The sequence below is a fragment of the Rhincodon typus genome, chromosome 9 (genome assembly GCF_021869965.1).
Source record: "Rhincodon typus isolate 14 chromosome 9, sRhiTyp1.1, whole genome shotgun sequence".
NCBI lineage: Eukaryota > Metazoa > Chordata > Chondrichthyes > Orectolobiformes > Rhincodontidae > Rhincodon > Rhincodon typus.
The window spans coordinates 78559106-78585845 of NC_063340.1; the positions used below are offsets into that span (position 1 = coordinate 78559106).

The 26740-nt window shown below is 42.2% G+C and overlaps 1 protein-coding gene across 1 annotated transcript; it reads right to left on the bottom strand.

The window, feature by feature from the left end:
- Positions 1-490: 490 nt before the first annotated feature.
- Positions 491-26740, bottom strand: sult6b1 (sulfotransferase family, cytosolic, 6b, member 1). The gene is made up of 7 exons (XM_048601211.1): positions 25991-26740; positions 22358-22485; positions 17100-17189; positions 15261-15387; positions 12299-12393; positions 6064-6220; positions 491-1717 (listed from the first exon to the last, which is right to left on the bottom strand). Exons 1-7 carry the CDS (start codon positions 26226-26228, stop codon positions 1587-1589), a joined length of 966 nt encoding a protein of 321 aa, XP_048457168.1. The 5' UTR covers positions 26229-26740; the 3' UTR covers positions 491-1586.

The window sequence follows — 26740 nt, forward strand, 5'->3', positions numbered from 1 at the left end:
CCTTCAGGAAGCTCGATACCATCCAAGTCAAAGCAGCCCAGCTGACTAGCATTCAATCCACCACATTCAACGTTCAATTCGTTCTTCATGAATGCTCAGTAGCAGCAGTGTGTACCATCTGTAACATGCGCTGCAGAAACTAACTCAGGGTTTTTCACCAGCACCTTCCAAACTCACCATCTCGATCACCTAAAATGGCAAAGGCAGCAGATTCATGGGAACACCAACCCCTGCAAGTTCCACTCCAAGCCCCACACCATCCTGACTCAGAACTACATCGCTGTTTCTTCACTGTCACTGGGTCAAAATCCTGGAACTCCTTCCCTAATGGCACAGTTGGGTGTAGCTACACCTCAGGAAATGCAGCAGCAGCTCAAAGAGGTAGCTGACCAACATCATCTCAACAGGAGTTAGGGATAGAAACACTGGCCCAGCCAGCAACCACCACATCCCATGGACAGAAATAAACACTAAGCATGGAATAATTATGTTCAAATAACAATTTATCACATTGGAACATCTCACGGAAATTCACAAAACAAGATCACAACAGTACGCAAAAAATAAACAGATCAATAAACACACCAAAATCCCAAGTAACTCATTTATTTTTTGATGCCAGAATTTTCATTGTTTTAAAAAACATTCCGAACAACGACTGAAGAATTCAGAATGATACAAATTAACAGCAAAAACCTGGAGACAAAATTTCTCAAAAAAGGTTAAGATTTCCCTTCTCTATAGTTTAGAGAAATAGTACTTAATTCTAACTTTCAAAGTCCAGCACTTTTGGAATGTTATCAGTGGCTCTTAATAGCAGGAGTACGGAAATAAATTATATACCCAAATGAATCAAAAAACTGTAAAATATGTCTTCAGTTTTTACTATATTATTTAAGTAAAACCACTTTAAAAAAAGGTGCTCACGATGTAGCATCTTCTGTTATTTAAAAAAAATTTAAAATGTGACTTTTTTGATCTAAAGGAGAATTTCATCTGCTTCTTTAGCCCTACTGTTCCAACAATAAAACCATGGTGAAGGTAGCAATCATTGTGACCTCCACCCTGTGTCTGAGGTAGTGACAACTGCTGTGCTTGCCTGTCTGCAACTGACAAAAAATCTTACTGCAATGACCTATAATCGTCCTTGTCCTGAGCATGCCACATTGCAGCTCCAGCATTGCAGAGTTTGTGAGGCTGTGATATTACAGTACATTTCGGGCTGTGTTCAGCTTTGATGAATTGCAAGGGATTTTGGGCTGGATTGGTTTCTGCGGAGGATTTTTGTAGATTGGTACTGGTCACCTTTGTGGAGACAGGGAGGGCACATGGGGTGAAAGAAGCTGAGAGCTTGAAATGCTAAATGTTACAGTCACGGAATTACAAAGCCACAAGAGGTTTAGCTCTGAATTTGCAACATTCAGATGTCATTGTCTGATGATCTTCTTGCTTATTTTTGCATTTTCTGATTTTAAATGGAGGATTTTGGATGTTTGCCAGTGTGTTTTGAATTCACAGTTCTAAATACTTGCCTTTTCTAAACAGAATGTATTCCTTGTCTGTCATAATATTCACAGTGTTGTTAATTACTCCTTACAGTAGAGGTCATACTTCAACATTGCTCCTATTTTTGTGCCTGCTAAACATGCTTCAAACTTTGCATCCATCTCTTCACTCTGCTCTTTAGTGAAAAGGGTTTTCCAGTCTCCAACCACACCTGGATTAAAAGCAAAACAAAGTCGTTAAAACTGACCTGGGCCAATAACGTAGAATCTGGCCACCGCGCCTGTCACTTCAACACAACACCGTGCTCCCACACCAACATTTCCATCTTAGACCTGCTGCAGTGTTCTAGGGAGGTTCAGTGCTAACTGGACAAAGCATCTCATTTTCTGCATGGGGACCCTGCAGCCTTCAGGACTCAAACAGTGAGTTCAGTAACTTTAGAGCCTGAACATGTCTGTTACCCACACATCCTTCCTTCATGTCCATTAGCCATCCCAGCCCCCACACCCCAGACCCTGACCTGACATGGGCTGCTTTCAGCACAGCCGACACATTTTCACCGACTTAAAGTCCCCATTATCAGCTTTTCTTTCTCTCTGGCTTACCATTATCCATCCCTTTGCCTGCCTACCCGTCCTTCTCTCCCTTAGGGCTTCGTCTCCACCTATTTGCTGACTCCTTCGCCCCCAACTTCAGCATATATATACCATATTTGCCTAACTACTAATTATTCTAAAGAAGGGTCACTGGTCCCAAAACATTTACTTTCCTTTCTCTCTGCAGATGCTGCCTGGCCTGCTGAGTTTCTCCAGCAATTTTAGTTTCTACTCCAGATTTCTAATGTCCACACTTTGTTTTATTGATGGAGAATCCTCTTGACTGAAGTAAATAGGGGCAAGTTGGTCTTGGAGTGGGAGCATGAGGGGGTGTTGGTGGTGGAGGGTGGAATTCTTACCCACATATTCGAGGCTTACAATTGTGATGGGCACCGCACTGGCAATAACTTCATGGTCATTGTTTAACTGAGAAACATGTTGCCAAAGCTTTTCATCTTGCACTCATTAGGACAAATGCAAGGATGCCAAATTTGAAAGCATCACAACAATTTATATGTCAGGAGAAAAAAAAACTGCTGATTGGCGGAATCAAACCCAGGTCCCTAGCACTGTGAGGCAGCAGTGCTAACCACTGAACCACTGTGGGGGAGCCAATGGACCAGTAGGGGGCAGGCAGTCTACAGGGGAGTTTTGTAGGCCCATCCACCTGAAAACATATCACTGGGGAACTGTAAAATTCTTGCAGTCAAGGGTCTTATGCAAATCATGGAGACCTCAATAAAGTGGCTGGTCACGAGAAAATCTATAAATTTGCTAGTGTGAATGTGTGGTAACATGTGGCTAATAATAATATGTTGCCATCTTTGTTGCTCATCACTTGTGGTGCACGATTACAGAGGGAAATTACAATAGGTTTTGCCAATGATTCAGGTTTCTATCTGCACAGGAATGCTAATGTTCTTACTTGGGATGACAAACTTCAGTTCGGAGGTAAGGTTGAAAAAAAAATCGGACTTTTCTTCTTGGAACAGAGAAGATCAGAGGTGACCTCAACGAGGTTTGGAAGGGACAGAGGGAAAAAACAGTTAACTAGAAATCACAAATTCAAAATCATCGGGGAAAAATTAAAAGACAAGGGGAACGCATTTCACTCATCAGGACAAATACAGGAAATGGGATCCGGAATGCCATGTTTGAAAAGGAGTCTTATTTTTAATTAGTTTTTTCATGGGATGAGGGCGTTGGAGGCTAGGCCAGTATTTATTACCCATCCCAGAGGGCAGTTAAGAGTCAACCACATTGCTGTGGGTCTGGAGTCACATGTAGGCCAGACCCAGTAAGGTTGGCAGTTTCCTTCCCTAAAGGACATTAATGAGCCACGCCCTCTGTCTTGCAAACTTTTGTTTTTATTTATTCATTCATAGAGTTTGGGCATCACTGCCTGGACCAGCATTTATTGTCCTTCCCTAACTGCCCTGGAGAAGGAGGTGGTGAGGCAGTTTCTTGAACCATCCACATGATGTATAGCCACCTACAATGGATGAATTTCCAGGACTTCACCCCCTGACAGGGAAGGGATGGAGATATAGCTCCGAGTTACGATGGCATGTTACTTACAGGGGAAATTGCAGGCCGGGTGTTCAAATGCACTGCCGTGCTTGTCCTTCTAAATGGTAGAAGACAAAGGTCAAGAGCTGTTTTTGGAGGAGCTTGGTGGGTTACTGCAGTACACCTTGTAGATGGTAAACGCTGCTGCCACCATCTGTCTGTCAATGGTGAAGGGAGTCACTATTGAACGTGGTGAATGGGTGCCAATCAGGGGAAATGCTTTATCCTGGATCATGTCAAGTATCTAGAGTGTTGTAGCAGCTGCACCCATCCAGACAGGTGGAAAATATTCCATCACACTCCTGACTTGTGCCTTACAAATGGTGAACTGGCTTTGGGAGTCAGGACGTATGTTACTTACCACAGAATTCCTAGTCGCTGACTTGCTCTTGTAACCACAGTATTTATATGGCTGGTTCAGTTCTATTTCTGGTCAAAGTTAACCTCATAGGATGTTGATACTGGATGATTCAGTGACTGTTATACCATTGAATGTCAAGGGATTATTGTGAGGTACCCTCATGTTGGAGATGGTCATTGCCTGGCAAACGTGAATGTCACTTGACACATCATTCCAATCCTCAGCATTATCTAGATCTCGCTGTACATGGACGCAGACAGCTTTAGTATCTGAGGAGTTGGTAATTTTGTAAATAATTCAATAAATAATTTGAAAAGGCCACTGGAGAATGACGGAAGATGAAGAATTTTAGTTGTGAAGAGAACATAAGGAGCTCGAAAGGGATATAAATGGAGTATAACATAAGAAAGTGTGAAATTAAAAAGCATGCTACTGAAATGGTGAGAGACTAAGGGGAGGCGATGGCCTTGTTGGTATTATTGCTGGACTATTAGTCTGGAGATCCAGATAACATTTTGGGGACCCGGGCTCAAATCCAGCCACGGCAGATGGTGGAATTTGAATTCAACAAATATCTGTAATTAAGAATCTAATGATGACTGTGAACCCATCGTCAATTGTTGGGAAAAACCCATCTGGTTCACTAATGTCCTTTAGGGAAGGGAACTACCAACAACTGGTCTGGCCTACATGTAACTCCAGACCCAAAAGAATGTCGTTGACTCTGGACTGCCCTCTAGGCAATTAGGGATGGGCAATAAATGCTGTCTAACCAGTGATGCCCTCATCCCGTGAACGAATAACAAAAAAATTGCACGGCTAATAGATGCAGAGAGCTCGGAGTGTCTTAATGCATGTATTGCAGAAGGTTAGAATGCAGGTACAGCAAATAATCAGGAAAGCTAATAGAATGTGGCGTTTTATTGTGAAGGGAGTTGAATGGAAGAGTAGGGAGGCTACGCTCCAGTTTTATGGGGCATTGGTGAGACCTCATCTGGAGTACTGTGTACAGCACTGGTCACTGAGCTCATGGAAGAACTTTAATGCATGGGAAGAGGTTCAGAGAAGGTTTACGAGACTAACACCTGGAATGAGTGAATTGCATTGACACAAGGAAGTCTAGACCGCATTCTCTGGAAGTTTAGAAGAGTCTGAAGTGACTTGCATAGAATCCTTACAGCACAAATGGAGGCCATTTGGTGCGTCGAGTCTGCACCAAACCTCTGAAAAGCATCTCAACGTATCAGCGTATTTCCCATGGCTAATCCACCTAGCCTACACACTACAGACAATTTAGCATGGCCAACTCACCCTAACCTGCACATCACTGGACTGTTGGAGGAAACTGGAGCACCTGGCAGAAATCCACGCAGACATAGGGAGCACATGCAAACTTCACGCAGACAGTCACCCACGGCTGGAATTCAACCCAGATCCCTAGCTCCGTGAGGCAGCAGTGCTAAACACTCAGCCACATGCCACGGATTAAAACATGCAAGATCCTCAGCAGACTTGACCTGGTGGATGTTGAAAGGATGTTTCCTCTCTTATGGAAGAATCTAGAACTAGGGGTCAGAGTTTGCACGAGGGCACAGTTTGCCCTTTTAAGGACAGTGATGAGGAAATAAAAAAATCACTGAAAGTTGAGAGTTCTGGAATTCCCTTCCTCAAAGGCAGTGAATGCAGAATCTTTAAATATTTTTAAGGCAGAGATAGGTGGATTCTTGATTGCCAGTGAGGTGAAAGATTATCAGGGCTATGCAGGAATGTAGAGTTGAGGTTCAAATCAGTTCAACCATGATCCTATTGAATGGCAGAGTAGGGTTGAAGGGCTGAATGGCCTACTCCTGTTCCTTGTTTGTCACTTCGAGGATTACAGACAAAAGCAGGGACTAAGTATGGCTGTTCTTTTACAATGGGTTAAGAAACCTCTTCTGAGCTGCAAGTTTCAATGAACAGCAAAAACACGTTCTATCTTTCCTGCTCCAAACTGAACATTTCAGACCCTCGCGAGAGTTGATTTCCACCTACCCTTTCGGAAGATAATCTTGCCGAAACTTGAGTGAGTTTTCTGAGCGTTTTTGCTCATGGCCTGGAAGGTACCTCTGCCGGCAATCTTTTGAATCTGCTCCTCACTCAGAGAGAGGCCAAAGAACTCTGCAATTGACTGCACCCCCTTTGCCAAGTCCTATTTGGGGGAACACAACAAAACCATCAGAATAAATGCATAACCTGGAGAGTCGGTAAATCAAAATAAATGGGTAATTACAGGTGACCCTGTTCTTCCAGCAACAAGCAGCTCAGCAGGATTCACACTAAGGCATGGCATGCTAGGCCTCTGTCTGACCCACACGCACTTCAAAAACCACTGGAAAGCTGCAAATGCAGAAAAGTAAATGTGTGTAAGAGATTTTAATATATTCCACAGCAAGCTTCAGTTTATTTATCTCCTGCCCTTTTAGCACCTCCCTCCTCCAGTCCCTACCTAGAAAAAGACAGGGACCAGGGCATAACTTAGTTATTTCCTACACTGTTTTACTTGATTCTCTCTCCTTTCTCTATCTCTAAGATCATGACTGAGATCACAAAGTCGTTCATTCCAACAGTCTTTAAGGAGCAAGATATTTTGCTCCATGTTAGAGGTTGAGTCAAATTAAAACAAAAATTGAAATAAACTGTGATTTTCATTTTTCAGACAGAATTCTTTCCCAAAACTAGAAAGTTACACTCTGCCACAGAATGACCTACTAAAGTAAGGTCAGTAAAAAAAAAGACAATTGAATTGTGTATTGAAAAGAAACACATTTTGTTGAAGCTCTGCACTGCTCAGGGCACTTCACAAGAAATACCAATAAACAAGAGGCTAACATTTACACTGGATGAGAGAACAGTGCTGATTGGTCCATAAGCAGACTCTGGTTCTAGGAGGTACAGTCATGGAGAAGGCAGCAGTTAGTGATGATTGACTGTTAACTGCTACACTTTGTTCAGATTTCAAACGAGGCAGATTAACTCTGATCGGTCAGGGCATTGTCCTAAGAATTAAACCAGTGATGACTTATTTTGTTAACCTGAAGCATGCACAGTGTGTTGTGTGCACATGTTCCTTCTGTTTCCATTGTTTCAGTGCCACTGGGTCAAAATCATGGAATTCTCTCCCCAGTGGCATTGTGGGTCTACCTGCAGCATGTGGGCAGCAGTACTGTAAGAAGGCAACTCACCAGCACCTTCTCAATGGCAACTAGGGACAAGCAATAAATGTTGGGCCAGTTAGCAACACCCACATCCCATCAGTGAATAAAAGAACAGTGCCTTGTATATGAAAATGTGTAGCTTGTTGATAGTCTCTTGGCGGCACAGTGTGGCGGTCTCTCGGCGGCCTGGCCTGGTGGGCTCAGTATGGACCCCTGGCCTTGAGATGATTCCAGAGCAGTGTCCCAGCCTCAGGAGTCTGGAGGTGAAGACCAGCACGGTCTGGAGTCAAGGCCCAGCGCGGATGGGTTGGAAGGACTGTTGTTCTGAACTTTTTATTTCTGCACTTTTCTAATTTATTTTCCCCTCAGAATTTGTACGTAAGAATCTGTACCAAGGTACCTTTGTACCTAAGATGGCACTGTAAGTGGCGACTTGTAAACTTTTCACTTTACTCATTTCAGTACATGAGACATAAAAGCTCATTCTAATTCTAATTGTAATGGTAGAGCGGGGGATGTGCCGCACAACTAAGTCATGGATCATGTTGAACACAATCGTACTGCTGCTGAAACCCATGGCACCTCTGGAATAACTAGTCTTTCGCTGCTCGATCTGTTGACAATCTATCCCGTCCAGCAAGGTGGTAGTGCCATACAACAAGCTGGAGTTTATCTTAAATGTGAAAACAGGGCTTTGTCTCCATAAGGATCGTGTGATGGTCACTCCCACTGTTGCTGTCATAGACAAATGCATTTACAGAGGTGGTGGTTGGTGAGGACAAGGTCCATATATTTTTTTTCCTTCTTGTGGGTTCCCTTGCCATGGCAATGTCTTCAGAACTCAGCCATCACTGTCAATAGAGTCAACCTGTAGTAATTAAGCACCCAATTTATGTCCATATTTTTGTCATTTGCTAATACAGGGGTGAAAGTGGCATTAAAGTCTGCTAGCCTGTGACAAGTCCCCACAGTACATATGAGGAAATGAAGCTGCATACTTTCCTGCTCAATTCCACTTATTATTAAATGTGCTGTTGCAAAAAATCCTTCCTCTGGTTTCACATTTGAAAAAAACTGTGATTTAAATATTGGACAGTTGAAGTGATTCATCGATAACACCATTGTGAAATTGTGTGATTGCCACACTGTCGAACAGGCTGGATGGGAATCACAGTGTGTTCTCTCTGATGTCACAATAAAATGGTCAGTGTTTCCCAACTTCCCCACAACATGACACAACATTTAAACTGTGTTTAATGAAGGATGCCCACGTTCTGCCCTAGTCGCACTGAGCTTTATTTAGATCAGGACAGGGATTACAGCAGCAGCCCTTTGCTACCAAGTGGGTGAAATGCAATTTCGTGGTTAACCTTACTCCTTCCCTGCATTGGATTATCTCCATCACCTCCGTCACTGTCACAGGAGGCACCTAGATCAGGCCTGCTCCCAGAAAGGGAATGGAAAAAATATTAATGCAACACTCTGGCTTCCTGTACGTACTAACAACTTTTTCACACAGAGGATGCTGTGTGTATGGAACGAGCTGCCAGAGGAAGTGGTGGAGGCTGGTACAAGTATCAAATTTAAAAGACATCTGGATGGATACATGAATAGGAAGGGTTTAGAGGGATATGGGCCAAATGTTGGCAAATGGGACTAGATTAACTTAGGATACCTGGTTGGCATAGACGTGTTAGACAGAAGAGTCTGTTCCTGTGCTGTACGCCTCTATAGCTCGATGACTCTGGATGAATCAGGAGCAGGCACAGGCCATTTGGCCCTTCAAGCCTGCTCTGCTGATCTTATCGTGACCTCAGTCTCATTTTCCTGCCTACCCTTGATAACTATTGCTTCTTAACTAATGAGAGAGTCAATCTATTTCTTCTTAGAAATATTAAATAACTCGGCCTCCATCACTTTCTGAAGGCGAGAGCTGAAAAGACTCAAGACTCTGAGAAACAAATTCTGCGAATCTCAGTCTCAAATGGAAGACTCCTTTTTAAATCGCATCTGCTGATGTCCAGGTCCATGGATCATAATGTAATGCCGCACTGCTGGAGTGCCTCATGGTCAGAGGTGTGGTCCTTTGTATTAAATGTTAAACTTAGGTCCTAATGGAACACTTAGGTGGGCATTGAACAACCTGGTGTGTAAGGTAATGGTTTGAAAGGAATTAAACATTAAATTGAGCGCCATCCATTCTTTTGATGTGAAAACACAGTCTGAGTGGATAGTGAGTTCTATAATAGCCTCTGTAGGGAGCAGAGTCCTAGTATTTATACTGGAACAGTATGTAGTTATACCTCTCTGCAATAAACCAGCTTGTTAACTAAGAACAATGCAAAGACTCTAGAGTGCTGCATTCTCTGCCATTGATCATTAGAAAGATCCAAGACAAACTATAGACAAAGTAGGACTGATGGCAGAGAATTATCTCAAACAACCCTTACTCTGAACCACATACTGGCAGATTAGCTATGAAGTGCCAGTCATGGAAATCAGGGTAATACCACAGAATCCATGTTACTATTTGAAAAATGACAATGATCCCTGCAGAACAACAACATATAGCTAGCAACATCAACAAAGAAAAAAAAATGACTAAATGGTCACTGCACATCAGAGTAAGTTTAAAAATATATCCTCTTGTGGGACATGGGCAACACTAGCTCAGTCCATCTCTAACTGCCCTATGCAAAGTCATTTGAGAAACTTGGTACAATATACAGGCCATTCTTTCATTAGATTATTAATTTATTTTTGATTAACAGCACCTGTTTAGCATCATACATTTGTTTTTAAAATGGATTAATGAGCTGACTGCGAACAAGCATTTATGAACTCTTATCCAAATGGGTGCCTGGCAAATTGATCTGGGCCCACTGTCACACAGATAACTACAAGCCTATTGAGGGGCAGATATTCCTTAGCTTGGGAAAAACAAAATGGACGGAAAAGCAGAAGCCAAGGTGATTACAGAGGCAATTTCCACTGCACCACTCAAAAGCTGAGGAAATTGCTTTCCAATTCAGGGCTGAATATTCAGCAAATACCCATTTGAGTACACAATTACTTGCATCATACTGATTCAGCCTATCTGGGTTCTGGCTGACTAATGGGATCTGTCTCGTTGGTACCAAAAAAGTAACTACCGACTTGAGGTCTGGGGAAAGTAACCCAAATAGAAAGGAGAAACTCCATTTGCAGTGCATTAAACACTATTAAAAAAAAACTTAACAGTATTTGTGTCAATCGTCAACTAATACTATAAAGAAGACATTTACTGGGAAACATAGAGGAAGAGGAGAAAAAGCCATTCAGCCCACTCCTTTAATAAGATTTTTTAATAATTCACTGTTGTGGACTCCAACCAGTCCATCTCCTGAGGGAAGGTTGAGTAGGAGATTTCTGTTCCTGAAGCCCTAGAAGGCTGGTCACACGTGAGGGAGGCGAAGCCATGCTTACTTATGTTTTTCATTGTTTCTTTCCTGGAACAGATCATCAGCCTGAAGCTTATTGCTTAAAAGGGGATTACTTCACTTCAAGCCCTGCAGACCCGAGTCTGAGTTTCTCCCGCTCTCACTGCCTGCCATAGGCCAGTTGGAGGGACTTACAAGTTGATGCTCAAACATATTCGGCCACATTGTGAGGGCACCTCCCATGGCCATTAACCCCTGCACTAGGACATGAACCAGATCATCTGAGACATTACCTCCCCTTGCACCTGAAGGATTATTCAGTTTGATGTTGTTTACAAGAACACAGGAGCACTTGGATTGGTGCCTGGGTGAAAAAGTGTTGATGACAGGTGACATCATTGATACTGGAAATGTTTGCAATCATCCAATGTACCAAGCACAGCTGAGGTCAACTCATTTACATCCATTCCTGACACTCAGTTGTGTTGAGCAATGACTTGTGGCAAAAGACAAACCTATACAAGTGCTGCGGTAGGCTTGTTGATTGGGAAAGACAGGCAATGAGGAATTTGCATTTCTGCAGTTTGTCTCACAACCTCATTGCATCACATAGTGCTCAGCAGGCAATGAAGTACCTTTTGAAGAGTAGGCATTATTGTAAAGTGGGAAACACAGCAGCCAATGAAATCACAGCAATCTCCCATGAATAGCAATAATCCACTAGTTTGATTTGTGGCATTGGGTGTTGCTTAAGGAATAAGTAATGGCCTGGATAATAGGGACAGTAACAGTGCAGCATTCCTCCAATATTGCGTTATTCTATCATGTGGTCATGACCTCTGACTCAGCATGTTATCACCCAATTCTAGTTAGTTCTAGTTAATTTCTAGTAAAAGGAGGAATATGGAGATGACAAATGAATCAGGAGTCATGGGTTTTTCCCCCCTTTAACAACATAGTTGCACACCCTGTTAAAAAATATTCTGCCATCTTTTTCCTGTGTCAACACCAGTTACCTTTCTCCTCTCAACTGAAACATGTCAATTTATGTATGACACTCACTCCTGTTGTTTACTTCATTAGCTTGCCCTGGTCATGTATTTCTCTGTCTTACTACTGCTTGGGTTCTACCTGACATGCCTTCTTAATCTTGTCTTTCTAACCTTTTCATCTTGAGCCTTGTCTCTGAAGAAACACAAATTATTTAATCAACTTGTCAATTTGTTTTTAATGTTGCAAACTTCTATTCAACTGGGGACAACTCATTTCTGAAGAAAACAAACTTCCTCAGACTTTGTTCATAAGTTAAATTTCTGATATAAAATATCAAGAGATAATTTTATGCCAGACACCAGCAGTTTTGTGATAAAAGGAGTAAAAATTTCTACAACGTCCATATCCGTGGTCACGTAAATATATTGGCACAAATTAGCTACCGTAAAATATTACAAAGAGAATTTTTACTAGATGCATAACAAGCAAAAGGGATTGCTCCTCATAAGAGGTAAATGAAGGTTGATCATTCTGTTAACCGCCTCCAGTAGTTTAATGTGTCTAATCTTTAGTTTTGACAGTAGTTATCTCTCAATAAGGGCAGTCCTGTACACTAATCTGCACAGTGTTGGCTTTGCATCAAAAGAAAATTACACTGACCTCTTTCAGCTCTTCGTATGTGATTATCTTCACATTCTCGTCATCAACATGTTTCTCCCACACAAGAGCATGATCGAAGTAGGAGCCCCAACCGACTGTTTTAAAAATAAAAAGTAGCATCAGGAAAAAAAATATTAATCAAAGGTACAGTAACACATACGATTGTGCTACACAAGGTATTTCTATCAGAGTCAGTGCTCCCCCAAGAATCTTTTCTGTAATTGAGTTCCTCATTCTTCTCAAACAGAAGGGTAACCTTGCAACATAATATCCAGTGATACAGCATTGACCACTGTTGAACACAACAGCCCTGTTAATGTAATTTGTTCTTTTTGAATGGATCTACTGTGTCTTATCAGAGTAGTGAATCTATCAGATGGTGTCCCTTAGACCTAAACTTGTGAATTTGATTTACTACAACGCAGTTGTTAAATGTTAAGGTGTAATTTCGGTCAGAATTAATGACTTAAAAACGTGAAGTCCCAGAGCATTAGATAACAAGATTTAAATGACAGGAAGTCTGTAGGTGCAGTCAGGCTGGAGGTTAAGAAATACCAGACTGAGGCACACAGACATAATTCATATTAACATCAGCATTCAGGGAAATAGATGTGGTGACTTTATCCTTTTTCTTTGTTTCATTTGATGAAGCTGAATTGAAGCTGCTGTTGGAATGCAAAGCAGAGGGGCATATAATCGCACACCACTTAGCTCAGAGAAGGGGGTCGATTCCCAACACTCCACCAGGGATCAAGGGTCAGGCTCCCTTTCTATGCTGCATCAAACCAGGGCTCAATACCAGACTTGATGAGCAATCGAAAGCGATGGATATGCTGTGTCACAAGGTTACTGATCATCAGTCTAGGGCTGCTCATCAATACCATTTAAAACTGTTCAAATTTAAGCCCCATCGTAAGAAAACAAATGGGAAGAGCATTTTCACCGTCAATTCCACAATACCGGAAAGCATTCACCGTTAAATATCCTGCATTCGCAATGCTCCAGACTCCTTGGTCCCTTGCTCCAAAAAGCAAAGACAGCTTGTATTTTCAAAACTTGTATTCTTTTTCATACCATTATTCCTTGCAAATGAATGTCATAACTCTGCCCCAGTTCTGAACTTCTGATAACTGAAGTGTTTTCAAATGTCACTAAACTTAAGACCAGAGTATGGGGCCGCGGTGGTGTGTGACCTCTGGGCCAACTGGCAAGGATTCAAGTCCCAACTGCCCTAGATGTTTGTTTTAATGTGCCTGAATGGGTTGAGTAGAAATATCTATAATCAGCGAAGTTTTGAGTTCCAAATTTGAGATTCCAGGTGGTTGTTGGTTCACAGACACTCGGTGCCCAATTCCTAGCATTAGACTGGACTTGGGTCACTGAAAGCCATCTCCTACTTCCCTTGGCTCTGACCCAGCCCTTTGTTGCCCCTTTCGTAACCCCTCTTTCTGTAACCCCGACAATCTCTGGTGTCCATGGTTCTAGAGGCGACCATCAGGCTGGCCCTTGGCACATTACCTGCACATTACCTAGTGGCACAGACAGGTTCTTACACCCAAGCGAAGCCCCGTCAGTGACCAAGTGCCTGAGCTGTACTTACCTTGGTCAGGCATCCCCATGGTAACGACAAGGGGTTCCCATCGGTTCTCCAACCCAGTGAGCAGGACGTCACTGCCACATTAAATCCCAGCCTTTGAGTCTCAGACAACATGTGTCTGCTTTTGCAGTGACATCCATTGGTCACCTTGCGAGCACGGTGTCTATCCGATTCTTGTTGACAAGGGAAAGATGATGGTGGACAGATTGTGTCCCACTTCAGCTCTTACTGCCTCACCTGCATCACCAATTTTTACTTGACTGACTTCATGATGAAGGTGATTCCCTCCCGGAACAGAAGTCGGTGCCTCATTTTAACAGATTTTAAATTGCCCCACTAATGGAAGCTGTTTATTTGGTCCTAAGCTCTGGAATTCTCTCCCTGAAAATCCTCACCTTTCCACTTAAAAATCTACCTCACTGACTAAATATTCGGTTATTTGCCCTAATATCTCCTGACGTGGACCACAGACCCCAAGCACAAGTGGGTCACAGTTGGACTGGGATAAAGAATGGTTTGGGTTCCAGTGAGGCAGAGGCTGAGATCACAGATCAATTCTGCTGTAGGGGACTCAAAGGGAAGGATCCTTATTGAGGTCACGAATGGATTACCACATCAATGTGCTTGGTGCTAAGACAGTCCTTATATGCCAATTTTTATGCTGACATTTGAACTAGGAAAGAGGTCAAGGGAGAAAACTTCGGTTTCACTGAAAGGAAAAGGCAGACAACACTGTCAATGGATAGGCATCGTTCTTCCAATCCTTCAACATTTTCCAGAAAAATCTCCTTGACTAGAAAATGCTTTTCTTTTGCTTTGCTGCATACATTTACTTGCTTGATGTCAGCTTTTCCAAAATTTGGGAGTGTACAGATACTCATTTCGTACTAGAGAACTTGACTATTGCTGAAAAAAAAATACCATTTTGTCAAAACGTTTTGTTTTGCACTCATAGGTAATGTCTCCCCCAATCAGAGTCAGTTTGTCAACCAATTAGCAATCTCCTCTCATGTCATATAAATGTTGGTCCTCCCTCAAATTGGTGCTCTTGCAAAATGTCCTGATGAGTGCAAGGTGAAAATTTTCCAAAAGAGATATCTTTTTGAGCGATGCTGAACTGGTATTATGCTGACAGCATAGACGATACGGACTGTAGATATTGGAAGCTAGAGTCTATAGGTGTGAAGCTGGAAAAGCACAGCAGGTCAGACAGCATCCGAGGAGCAGGTAAGTCAACATTTCGGGCCGAAACCCTTTGTCGCTCATTATGCTGATAGTGTACAGCTAATGTGTGTAAAATTCTAAAAAAAACACACAATCTAGGAATGGTTAAGCCTGAGAGTAATTGTAGCCAAGATGCATTACCTTCTCCAGCCATGTACTTTCTGAAAAACTCATCCCAAGATGCAGAGGCGGGCAGTAAAGGATTATTCTGACAGAAGTGATAATAGGACACTGCATTGTCTTTGGGATTGCGAAATACAACCAGTATCTGTAGAGAGGTAACAAGTCAAGCACATTTAATCTTTCTGCTCTGAGACTGAGGGTAAGCCAAACAGAATATTACTACCATCTATTGTGCTTTCAGTTTAATCGTGGGAAATCCTCCAGTGTAGTTTGCAAACCCAATTCCAATCAATACTCGATTTAATAAGGAGAAGTACTGTCAGCATTATCCAAAGACATAACACTCTGGTTCATGGTTTACTCTGAAACCTTTCTTGTTGAATAAATTGGGTGGCACGGTGGCACAGTGGTTAGCACTGCTGCCTCACAGTGCTAGGGACCCGGGTTTGATTCCAGCCTCGGGCGACTGTCTATGCAGAGTTTGCACATTCTCCCTGTGTCTGCGTGGGTTTCCTCCGGGTGCTTCGGTTTCTTCCCACAGTCCAAAGATATGCAGGTTAGGTGGACTGGCCATGCTAAATTGCCCATTGTGTTCAGGGATGTGTAGATTAGGTAGGTTTGGGGAATATGCCTGGGTGGGATGCTCTTAGGGTCAGTGTGGACTTGTTGGGCCAAACAGCCTGTTTCCACACTGTAGGGATTCTATGAAAAGAATGTTTTTCACTTACCAGCTTCTAGGCTGAAGGAGTCCATGCCACCAGGTTGCTCTCGTGATTCTATTAATCTGGCTATCACGTTTAGTGGCAATTTGATTTGAGTCACTCTTTGTCTATGTAAAACAAACACCTGACATATTCTCTGGAATTTCTGGATGACAGTTAAGTTTGTGATCTCGTTTGTGTAAAGAAATCCAATTTCAGTTGTGACTCTGCCAGCTAAAGCTTATCATACTAGGCACTGATCAAGCCTGCTACACACAAAATGTGTTTGAAGTCAAAAAACAACTATCACTACTTTGCAGCTTTCCTTTTTGTCCATTTTCTTTCCTGATTCCTCAAGTCTATGTATATTCCCTTGCTGGTCCTTACCTCTCCAATACCTTATCTAATTGACTAGCTCAGTTGAAATCCAGACAGAGAGACATAGACAGTAGATGACCACAAAACCCAGGGGTCTGGGTTACACTGATGGAATCAAAACCATCCTAACCAATTTCCACTTCACTCCACATATATTACCAGTATGGATCAATTATTAAATCACTTTTACTTAAAGCAGTTTTGTAATTATACAATGGAGTTCAACCTTGCTTAAACTCATTCAATAGTTCTATCTGGTTTTTGTATAGAAATTAAAATTTCACCGTTTGATGAAAGGAGTGCAATATATAGATTATCATTTTGAAATGTGGTTTGTTTTAAAAAGAAAATGCTGATGGATGTAAGTTATGGCTATGAATTTCTTTTTTAAAAAATGATCAGCAAGTCATTGTGGAGCAAGATCTAAATTCAGCATCACCCAGAAAGCAGACGGTTGCAACCCATTATGGTGTTAACGGAAAGATTTTAATTTTGTTTTATTTAATCTATTTTCTTCCCTAATCGACCTTCTCAGAGATGTTATTACAAGCATCTGGAGCAGGTGGGACCTGGACCTGTGCCTCTAAGTCCAGGGGTTGGGACACTACCACTGTGTCACAAGAACCTGCTACGAATGATTGGTATACTATTGAGTTTATGAGTCAGCCAAAGAGGATAATGATCAAATCAATTAAGCCCTTTGCAGATGTTGTTAAGGTGATTAAAATCTGGGTTTGGTCTCACGTTACGTGCATTGACATTTAATGTGTAATCTTACCTTTGTTTTCTTCTCATTTATAGATGGTGGCAAATTGTTGTAATGATTGTGTGTGCCATAGACACGAGGAGATGGATCATTTTTCATTATCTTAAATGAATAACCAGAAAGATATGTGTAAGAACTTGCAAAAAAGGCAGAGATTAGTCCACACTTAGAAAACAATTTCTCCTAACATTTTGCCAAATACCTTCTGATAAAAATAAAATTATCAACCTATAACATCAATTCCATTAATTCCATTCCTATTTCAACTGAAGCTCTCCGACCTGTTCAGTGAGTTTTTCAGACATTTTTCATTTTTATATCACATTTATTGGAGATTGGATGAAGAAAGATTCCAGTTGAATGGCAATGGTGGCACCAGTGCTTCATAATACTTCAGCTACATCAGAAATGGCATACGCATACAACCAAGCTCCCTCTGTAGTGCCAAAACAGCATGCATTTAAATGCAACATTTGGAATAAAAGCCAGTATTGATAGCTCCCAATGTGCATTCTCCTACCACCCTTTGTTTCTATTTTTTGGTGTCCAGCATCAGAATCAAGCTTCCAATTCAGCCTGTTGGTACTGAAATGACAACTATATGATCTAGGAATCAGAAAGAGGGAAGGATAAAGGCTCAGACTACGCTGGTTAAATAAAAGGCACACCAATTGTGAAAAAGATATTTCACATAGAAAAAGACACATGTAAACCACTGAAATAGAAAACACATGAGTTGTGGAAGAAATGATGATGCTAAAGGTTGGATATAGGTACACCACGAGACAGGGTGCAAGGAATCTGGGTAAGGAAGTACAAGACTGAAAAAGACATTGCATCCCAATTAGCAGGTCCCAAAGCTAGCACATCACTTCATCACTGATGACCTCAAATATCTATTCAATTTTCCCTCAAATATTTCCACATTACCTGCTTTCCTGGGAATTGCTTTTATTCACAGGATGAGGGCATCATTGGCTAGGCAGCATTTATTGCCCATCCCTAATAGCCCAAAGGGCAGTTAACAGTCAACCACATTATTGTGGGTCTGGAGTCACATGGAGACCAGGTAAGGATGGCAGTTTACTTCCCTAGCTGACGTTAGTAAACCAGATGGGGTTTTCCAACAATCACCAATGGAGTCATAGGCAATAGACTCTTAATTCCAGGTGTATTTTTATTGAATTAAAATACCACCATCTGCTATGGCAGGGTTTGAACCCGGATCCTGGGGAAACTACCTGGGTCTCTGGATTAATAGTCTGGTGAACAATGCCACTAGGCCATTGCCTCCCCTATTACATTACATTCAAGTCCATTAAATGCATTAATTATCAACCCTTTGCTCTCTGCTTGAAAAAAAGTAAACTTAAATGAGTTGTGCATCTCCCCTGTGCCAAAGTTTTTATAATCTGGGTTTCTTCACTTGACAGTATCATGTTGAATTCTAAACAGGAATTAGAGCGGATGACAGGAAAACAGATCCTTGGAATAGGATGCAGAGGTTTGAAAAAAGCAAAGGTACGGTCCTTCAATCCCCAATGAGAAGATCAAAACGAAACTTCATCACATTACATGAAATACTATGTTGAATATAAATAATGCAGGTCGAAAAGATCATTCAAATTAAGCCAGGATAGCAGGACCAAAGGGCAAATGAAGGAAACTTTATAAACTTTAAGACAAAAATCTTTCACACAAAAGATCTTTCCAGCAGGCATTAGAATAGAAACAAAAGTTACACACAAATCCAACTGGGCATGACTGGTTCATAAAATGACAAGGAATAACTCCCATATGCTGAATGGTAATTAATCACCTTTCATGCAAAATATGGAAACTTAAAATGGTCCAAGAAGAACATTATAAATATTACTGTAGAAATGTCTCAAGGTCACTGACATTACCTCATGTAGCTAATAATTTATTATATAAAAGGTTTTCTCACAAAATGCAAACCACTTGTTTATTCATAAGTATGAAGTATAAATTAAAAACTACAGGTAGACGTTTAACTTATTACTGGTTTTAGATAACAGGCAATGAGATTGTAACTTATCTCTTGCTCAAAGCGTTTTTACAATCTGTGTTGCAACCCAACAGGTTCTAACACCCACCCAAAGCGACTTTTGCCCGATTGTTCCGCCTTTACATACAGTTCATATTTCAATGCAGCATCTCAGAAAGACACCAATGTCAAAGTGATAAAATTAAGACTTGTATTTATATAGTGCCTTTCATGACTATTCAGGTGAATCAAAGCACCTTACAGCAAATTAAATAATTTTTGAAATTTCTTTAATATTACTTGTAATAAAGGAAAGTACTCATGTTAAGTAACTTATCCTATTTAAGTAAGTACAATTTGGTAACAGGGCTAATCCATAGAAGCTGGTGACTTAGAACCAGCAATGTACTGTGAAGCATGAATTCAGGATCAAATACAGAAAAAAATACCAAGTACAATTTGAGGGAAGGATGTTACAAAAACAATATCAACACTTTCTCCCATTTTCACAAATTAGTGTTTCTGAGCCAAAGCTTTGAGATGAAAGCTTTGTCATGCGACGCAAGATCCACTGGCAAGGACAGCATTTGTCCCTAACCCTAATTGCCCTTGAACTGAGTGGTTTGCTCGGGGCATTTCACAGTCAGTTACAATGCTGTGGGTCTGGAGTCCCATGCTGTCCAGACCAGGTCAGGGCAGCAGATTTCCTTCCCCATGATGAACCAGATGGGTTTTCACAACAATTAGTGATAGTTTCATGGTTACCATTACAGAGATTATTTATTTGAAGTTAAATTCCAGCAGTTGCTATGGTGGGATTTGAACCCATATTGTCCAAGCAATAAACTGGGTCTCTGGATGATTGATCCAGTGACATCATCACTATGTCCCTTCTAATGAGGAACTGGGGTACATCACGAAAGGAGCAAGCATTATAAATTCAGATTAGACAATATAGAACCTGTGCTCATTAACTGGCAATAAACAGGATGCACAAAAGGAGCAAAATAGATGTAGTCTCCCGAACTTAATAACAGAAAATACATTTATTTAAATTCACAAGAGACCTGATGAGATTCTTGGACTAGATATTCCATAGATTGGGAACAGTGAGTGGCTTCTCATAATACTCGGGATTGAGTACATGAGTACATTGAGACATGACATGTTACACGAAGGATGTTTGGGAGAAACAGCTGTCTGATTAGATTGATACTGGATTGATGAAATTACCATGATTTGTTAACAATTCCATTATCATTGTATCATGCAATCACCAAGATGCTAAGAGGCAAGCTTTGTTCCTTTATGCATCTAACAATTCTCACGTTACAACAGACAGGACGTATTCCTTCAGTATCTCTCTTTTTATCTCCTTGCCCCTCTTCCTCAGATTCCTGGCTCCCTAGTGCAATACATTCCATGGCAGCTTGGCACCTCCCCACTGGGCATTCTTCATCTGAGTGTCATGACAATATGGGAGGTGGTAAATATAAATCAGAGTTAAATACTACTCTGCACTCTTTGGATGTCCACATGAGGGAATACAGTATTTTATCACTGATATTGAGCTTAGCTATTGTTTAGAGACAAAAGCAGAAATTGCTGGAGAAACCCAGCAATGTCTGGCAGCATTTTTGGGAAGAAAGCTGAGTTAACATTCCGAGTCTGGTGACTGTTCACCAGAACTGATAGCAGGTAGGAAAACGTGGTATTTATTCTGAAGGTAAGGATGGGGGGGTGGTGGCAGGACATTAGCAGATAGGTGGAGATGGGGTCGAGAGAGAGAGAGAGAGAGATATGGAATGGGTAGGTAAACAAGGGGATTATTATTAGTAGGCTAGGACAGTAGAGAAGCTGAATAAAGTGATATTGAGAGATGAGAGTAGGAGAGAATGGGTAGGTTTTGCTTAAAACAAGCCACGCCATGACAGGACCAGGTGTGAGGGTGGGAAAAAAACATGGAAGGATGGAATCAGGCTTAAAGGTATTGAACTTGATGTTGAGTTCTAGATGCTGTAAGGACATCACCAGATCTAGTCTACTGTATTAAATCAGAGTTAACATTTCGAGTCATGGCATGTGTTGCTTTTAGCACAGCCAACCCATTTTCACCCACTCTCAGGCCTATTATCACATTCCAAGTAAAAACCGAAAGAACTGCGGATACTGTAAATCAGGAACAAAAACAAAGTTGCTGGAAAACCTCAGTAGGTCTGGCAGCATCTGTGAAGGAAAAAACAGAGATAACGTTTTGGGTCCAGTGACCCTTCCTCGGAACCAGACCCAAAATGTTAACTCTGTTTCTTTCTTCACAGGTGCTGCCAGACTTGCTGAGTTTTGCCAGCAATTTCTGATTTTGTTTCAGATTTCCAGCATCCGCACTTCTTTGTTTCATCTTTTGCCATTATTTAGATGTTGGCCATTGTACTTTATGTTAATTAGCAGTCATTATTGAAATAATATCACCAACACATGGGTACGGTAGCATAGTGTTTATGTTAATAGACTCAAAATCCATTGGCCTGGACTAGTAATCTGGTTCCGATCCCACTATGGAATTGGGAGAATTTAAACACAGTTATCAGATAAATCAAGACTTTGAAAATCTAGTATTGGATAATAGTGACCAGATAAGTACCATATTGTCATTAAAGAATCTGTCTGGTTCACTGATGCTTGTTAAAGGAAAGAAATCAGCCGCCCCTCGGCCAATCAGCTTACATGTGATTCCAGATCCTCAGCAATGTGGTTAACTCTGAAGTGGCCAACCAAAACTCCCAGCTGTTAGGAAGGTAATTCACTAACAGCTTCTCAGTGGTAATTTTAGGGATGTGCAATAAATGCTGACTCCCACATCCCACGAATGAGATTCATTACTAAACCTATGGCAATCTAACCCATAACGTTGTGAATGCAATATCAGAAACAGGTTGCTAGGCAACAGTTACATCCCTGAATTCCCACGGGAGCACAGTGTTAGCGCCTGCCCCACTTCTGCTTGTAAAAGCTCCCATGGCATCATTTCAAAGAACAGCAGGGGAGATAACCCCAGTGTCCTGACTAATATTTACCCAACAAGCAATATCGCAAAAACAAATGATCTGGTCATTATCATATTGCTGCCTGGGGGAATTCGCTGTGCACAACTTGGCTGCCACGTTTTCTACATTACTGATGTTTAAGGATCATGTAAAGCAACATATAAATGCAAGCCTTTACTTTCTTTAAAAGACTCAAACACAATTTCTCATCCATATACCTCATAGCTCCCAGCATTTTCAAATTCCAATAACTTGATTTTACTTAGGTCTTCAGGTTTCCCGTCTTTGGATTCATTCTGATTGACAGTGGCAATATCCCAAAGTAACAGATTTACCCAATTAAATCCTGTAGAACAGGGTTAAAATAAAAGAGTTATTATAACTGGTTACTTCATCAATGTGAGCAGATACTTGCTGCAGTAACAGAACTTGCCTTAGGGCACAACACAAACTCAAGATGCACATACAATTCCACAGTTACTTATCAGAGAATACAATCATAAGTCTAACATCTCCCTTAGGCAACCATTCCAGGCAGCTGACAGACCGCACAGTGTTACCTTCAGGAGTATCTTCTCTGATGTTTGCTCTGACTATGGCTAGTGTGCCTCATAAGGGAATCATAGTGGGCAAGGCTGCAAAACCAAACATTGGACACGTACTCTTGCCTTCTCTCCATTCAGTATTCGGAATCAAACAGCCTGGAAACTGACTCTTTGGCCTAACTCATTCATGTCGACTAGGTTTCTGAAACTGAACTAATCCCATTTGCCTGTGTTTGGTCCATATCCCTCTCAACCTTTCCTATTCATGTACCTGTCCAAATATCTTTTACATGTTGTAATTATACTAGCCTCCACCACTTCCCCTGGCAGCTCACTCCATACTCGCATCACCCTCTGAGAGAAAAAGTTAACCCTCAGGTCCCTTTTGAATCTTTCCCCTCGCACCTTAAACCTACGCCCTGTAGTTTTGGACTCCCCTACCCTGGGGATAAGGCCTTGGCTATTCACCCAATCCATGCCCCTCATAATTTTATAAACCTCAAAAGGTCACCCCATAGCCTCCTACGCTCCAAGGAAAAATGTCCCAGCTATCCAGCCTCTCCCTATAACTGGCACTCTGCCGTCTGGAAAATCTGGTAAACAATGCAGTAATAGTGCAGTAATTGACTTGAAACAATTGAATGGAATATCCTAAACATTCTGATTGATCTGCCATGTTTAAATTGCAAATTTCCAGTTAAACCAGCAACAATCAAATCAATAAAAACCAACTGCTGTACACCTTCCAAAGAGTTTAACGTTAATTTTGGGCAAGTAGTCTTTTTGTCAATGTTCTGCTTTTAGTTTCACAGATATGATGGCTTCTGCTTTTATTTAAGCACAATGCAAATCTTCTGATTCTAGAACAAGTGAAGGGTCTGATGGGAACCCTCTTTTACATCTAATGATGGACAGACAGCCAAACAGTCAACTGTTACACAGGTTACACACCTTTAGCATTGCACCAAGGATATGGTTTCAATCTTGAAAGCAAATAGTTGCATGACCACAATAGTGAAAGTGCCAATTTTAATCTTCCTGCATTTTACTCTCAATGAAATGCTACACTTCCTTCAATACATTGCCAATCCACCCCTCCCCCAACTGCCACCACACATGCCCTTTCTCCAAATCACAACATAACCCTGACCACTGCTGCTCTCCTTTTCCAAGCGCACGCGACATCTGTTTCTCATTTCAGAGCTGACACAAACACTCTCTGGGTATCCAGTTACAAACTGCATACATTCCACTGTTCTGAGAACTTTCCCAGTTTACACTGGAGACACCTCCTTCCACACAAACACCAGCCCTTCACGCTCACAACTTTCTGTTTTAATACTGGACATGAATGTGTATCATGACCCAATCAGAGGCCATGCATTACTTTCTCCAGGGCAGTTTGGGATGGCCAATCAATGTTGGCCCAGCTAGCAACACCACATCCTGTGAAGAAACAAAATAACTGACACCTACACTTCCTGCAGAAAAAGGCTGAAGTAACTAAAGAACAGTGAACAGAACCAATGAAAGCCCATCAAGCATCCAAAGCCTCACTCCAATGGGGGGCATTGCCATGGAGATACCTGGCACAGGGAGAAGGCTGAAGTCCAGAAATGTCAAGCTTGGACATCACGTCCAGGATGGAAAGTTTGACAATCTGTAAATATCAAAATGCCTGACTGCTTCCCTCACCTCAAATAATCAGACAGACATGCAGGCAGCTGGGGAACTTGGCGTTATGTTGCATTGTCACTCATCTGCCAGGGCTGAGCCTCCACTTGTGCTGCAAGGACTGGACCCTCTCAGGCACATGACTGATAGGCGGAAGGATTGCCAATTTATTATTCGCATTTTGCTGCAAATATGTTCTTTTGTTGCTGTGAGAAGTGTGGTTCAGAATTGCTATTGCAAGGAGCGGCGGAGGGGATAAAATTATTTCAGTTAAAGCTCTCCTCAGTCAGCTACTGCCCAGCTCTCTGGGTACAGGCGAAGACTGATAGCCTACATCCATAGCCTCCTTGGATTTGTCCTTACCCTTCCCCTCCCCCTTTTCTGATGAAGGGTCTAGGCCCGAAACGTCAGCCTCTCTGCTCCTATGATGCTGCTTGGCCTGCTGTGTTCATCCAGCCCTGCACCTTGTTGTCTCGGATTCTCCAGCATCTGCAGTTCCTACTATCTCTGATTCACTTTGTACAGCCTGGATTATCGGACAATGTTGACAAATGGTCTCACAGTGTTAACAGGTCAATCAGACAGTCTGTTTCTGGGCTGTGCTGGCAAAAAGATCGATCCAGGCTTTTAAAAACACTTCCCGAACCGGCCGCCTCTACCATCCCGAAGCACAGGGCAGCAGCTGCACGGGAAATTGGCCCACGCAAGCTCCCCTCCCGGCCAGTCACCATCCTGCCTAGTAGCGTTTCCCGCACTGTCACTGGGTCCAAATCCTGGAATTCTCTTGCTAACTGCAGTGTGACAGGCCCCTCACCACATGGACTGCAGAGATTCAACAAGACAGCTCAGCACCTTCTCAGAGATAACCCAGTGTGGAGCTGGAGGAACACAGCGGGCCAGGCAGCATCAGAGAAGCAGGAAAGCTGACGTGTCAGGTCGGGACCCTTCTTCAGAAAATTTCTGTGATGCTGCCTGGCCCGCTGCGTTCCTCCAGCTCCACACTGGGTTATCTCTGACCCCAGCATCTGCAGTTGTTACTGTCTCTCAGCACCTTCTCAAAGACCTTTACCAACGCTGCCTCCACCCTGTTGAAGAATAAAAGACAGCAACAATGTTGAACATGCTGGCTCCTGTATAGCAATAATGCAGATTGTATCACTGCTCAGTGACATTGGTGTCAGTGAGTTTGGCTCTTTTATTTTGTTGGATTAAGAACCACAGGGATGGGCAGAGATGGACGGCCGTGCGAGAAAGTTAAGGGCGATGTGATTTCTAATGGTATTTCGCGTTCCCGGGAGAATTAACTGAGACTGTCCGTATGAATCTTCAATGGATAGAGCAGCAAAACATTAGCACTGTTAATAACATTAGCACGACTAAACTTACGGTAATTACAACTGTCAAGAACATCAAAAAAGAAGCAACAAAAGCTGTAACATTTCTGTAATAATGAAGATATAACAATCCCGCAGGAATCACAACAAATGAGTAAAAGTGGCCGGAGCTGTACAGAAGGGACTGGGATCGAAAGCAGATTTGAACTTCTGGACAGAGACAAACTTTAAAAATTCAAAACGGACTTATGTTAAAATATCAAACAGGAATCGACAAACATCGGACAGACAGCCTCACCGCATTTGGGGTAGGAAGAGATCACCAGGTCTTCGGAACGAGCCTGGAAGTTGCCCAGAGCCTGCAATGTTTGCACTGAGCTCAGTACCGTGGGGTACAGGATACCGTTGTAACGAAACAAAAGCTCCTTCGGCTGCAGCTGCTTCGCTCTCTCCATTATCCCCTGCACCCTCTCCTGGAAATCGGCAGTGGGTCCGCTTTTGTCAGCTCCCGCTCTCTCACCGTCTTTGCTCTCCATTGCTCTGGGACAGACGGGCAGAGCACACAGCCTCCCGTTTTATTGGCGAACGGCGACTCGCACGCCTGAACGCTCGCACGCTACAGTGCGTGCCAAGAGGCTATTAACAATAACAGCAAACCACCTTTTTTTTCCGCGCTGATTTAGCACTGCGGTTTTACAGCGATTGGGACTGTTAAACATCAAGTGCACCGAGCAATAAAACCCACAAAATCTCAGAAGCTGCGGAAATGCTCAGCATCATCTGTAGAGAGACAGAGAAACAGAGTTAACCTTTGCAGCTGACTCGGAATCTGCACAACAGAGTCCAATCCAAAATATACCACCATCCAAGCCGAGGGGCAGGCGAGATATATTACAGATATTACACAACAGGGAAAGGATGTGTGTGTGTGTGTGTGTGTTGGGTGGGGAGGAGGGGGAGAACAAAAGGGAACGTCTGGGACAGGGTAGGAAAAATATAAACAAAAACCGTGTGCTGGAGTAAGACTCACAGCATCTATACAGAGAGA

Bases quoted from the DNA above. Each gene is read 5' to 3' on its own strand.
- sult6b1 (XM_048601211.1), bottom strand. From the start codon at position 26,228: ATGGAGAGCAAAGACGGTGAGAGAGCGGGAGCTGACAAAAGCGGACCC. The intron at 17,190-22,357 runs GTATATGGATGA...TATTCATTTAAG, and splicing joins AAAATGCTGGGAGCTATGAG to ATAATGAAAAATGATCCATC. The intron at 12,394-15,260 runs GTAATGCATCTT...TTTTTAAAACAG, and splicing joins AAAGTACATGGCTGGAGAAG to TCGGTTGGGGCTCCTACTTC.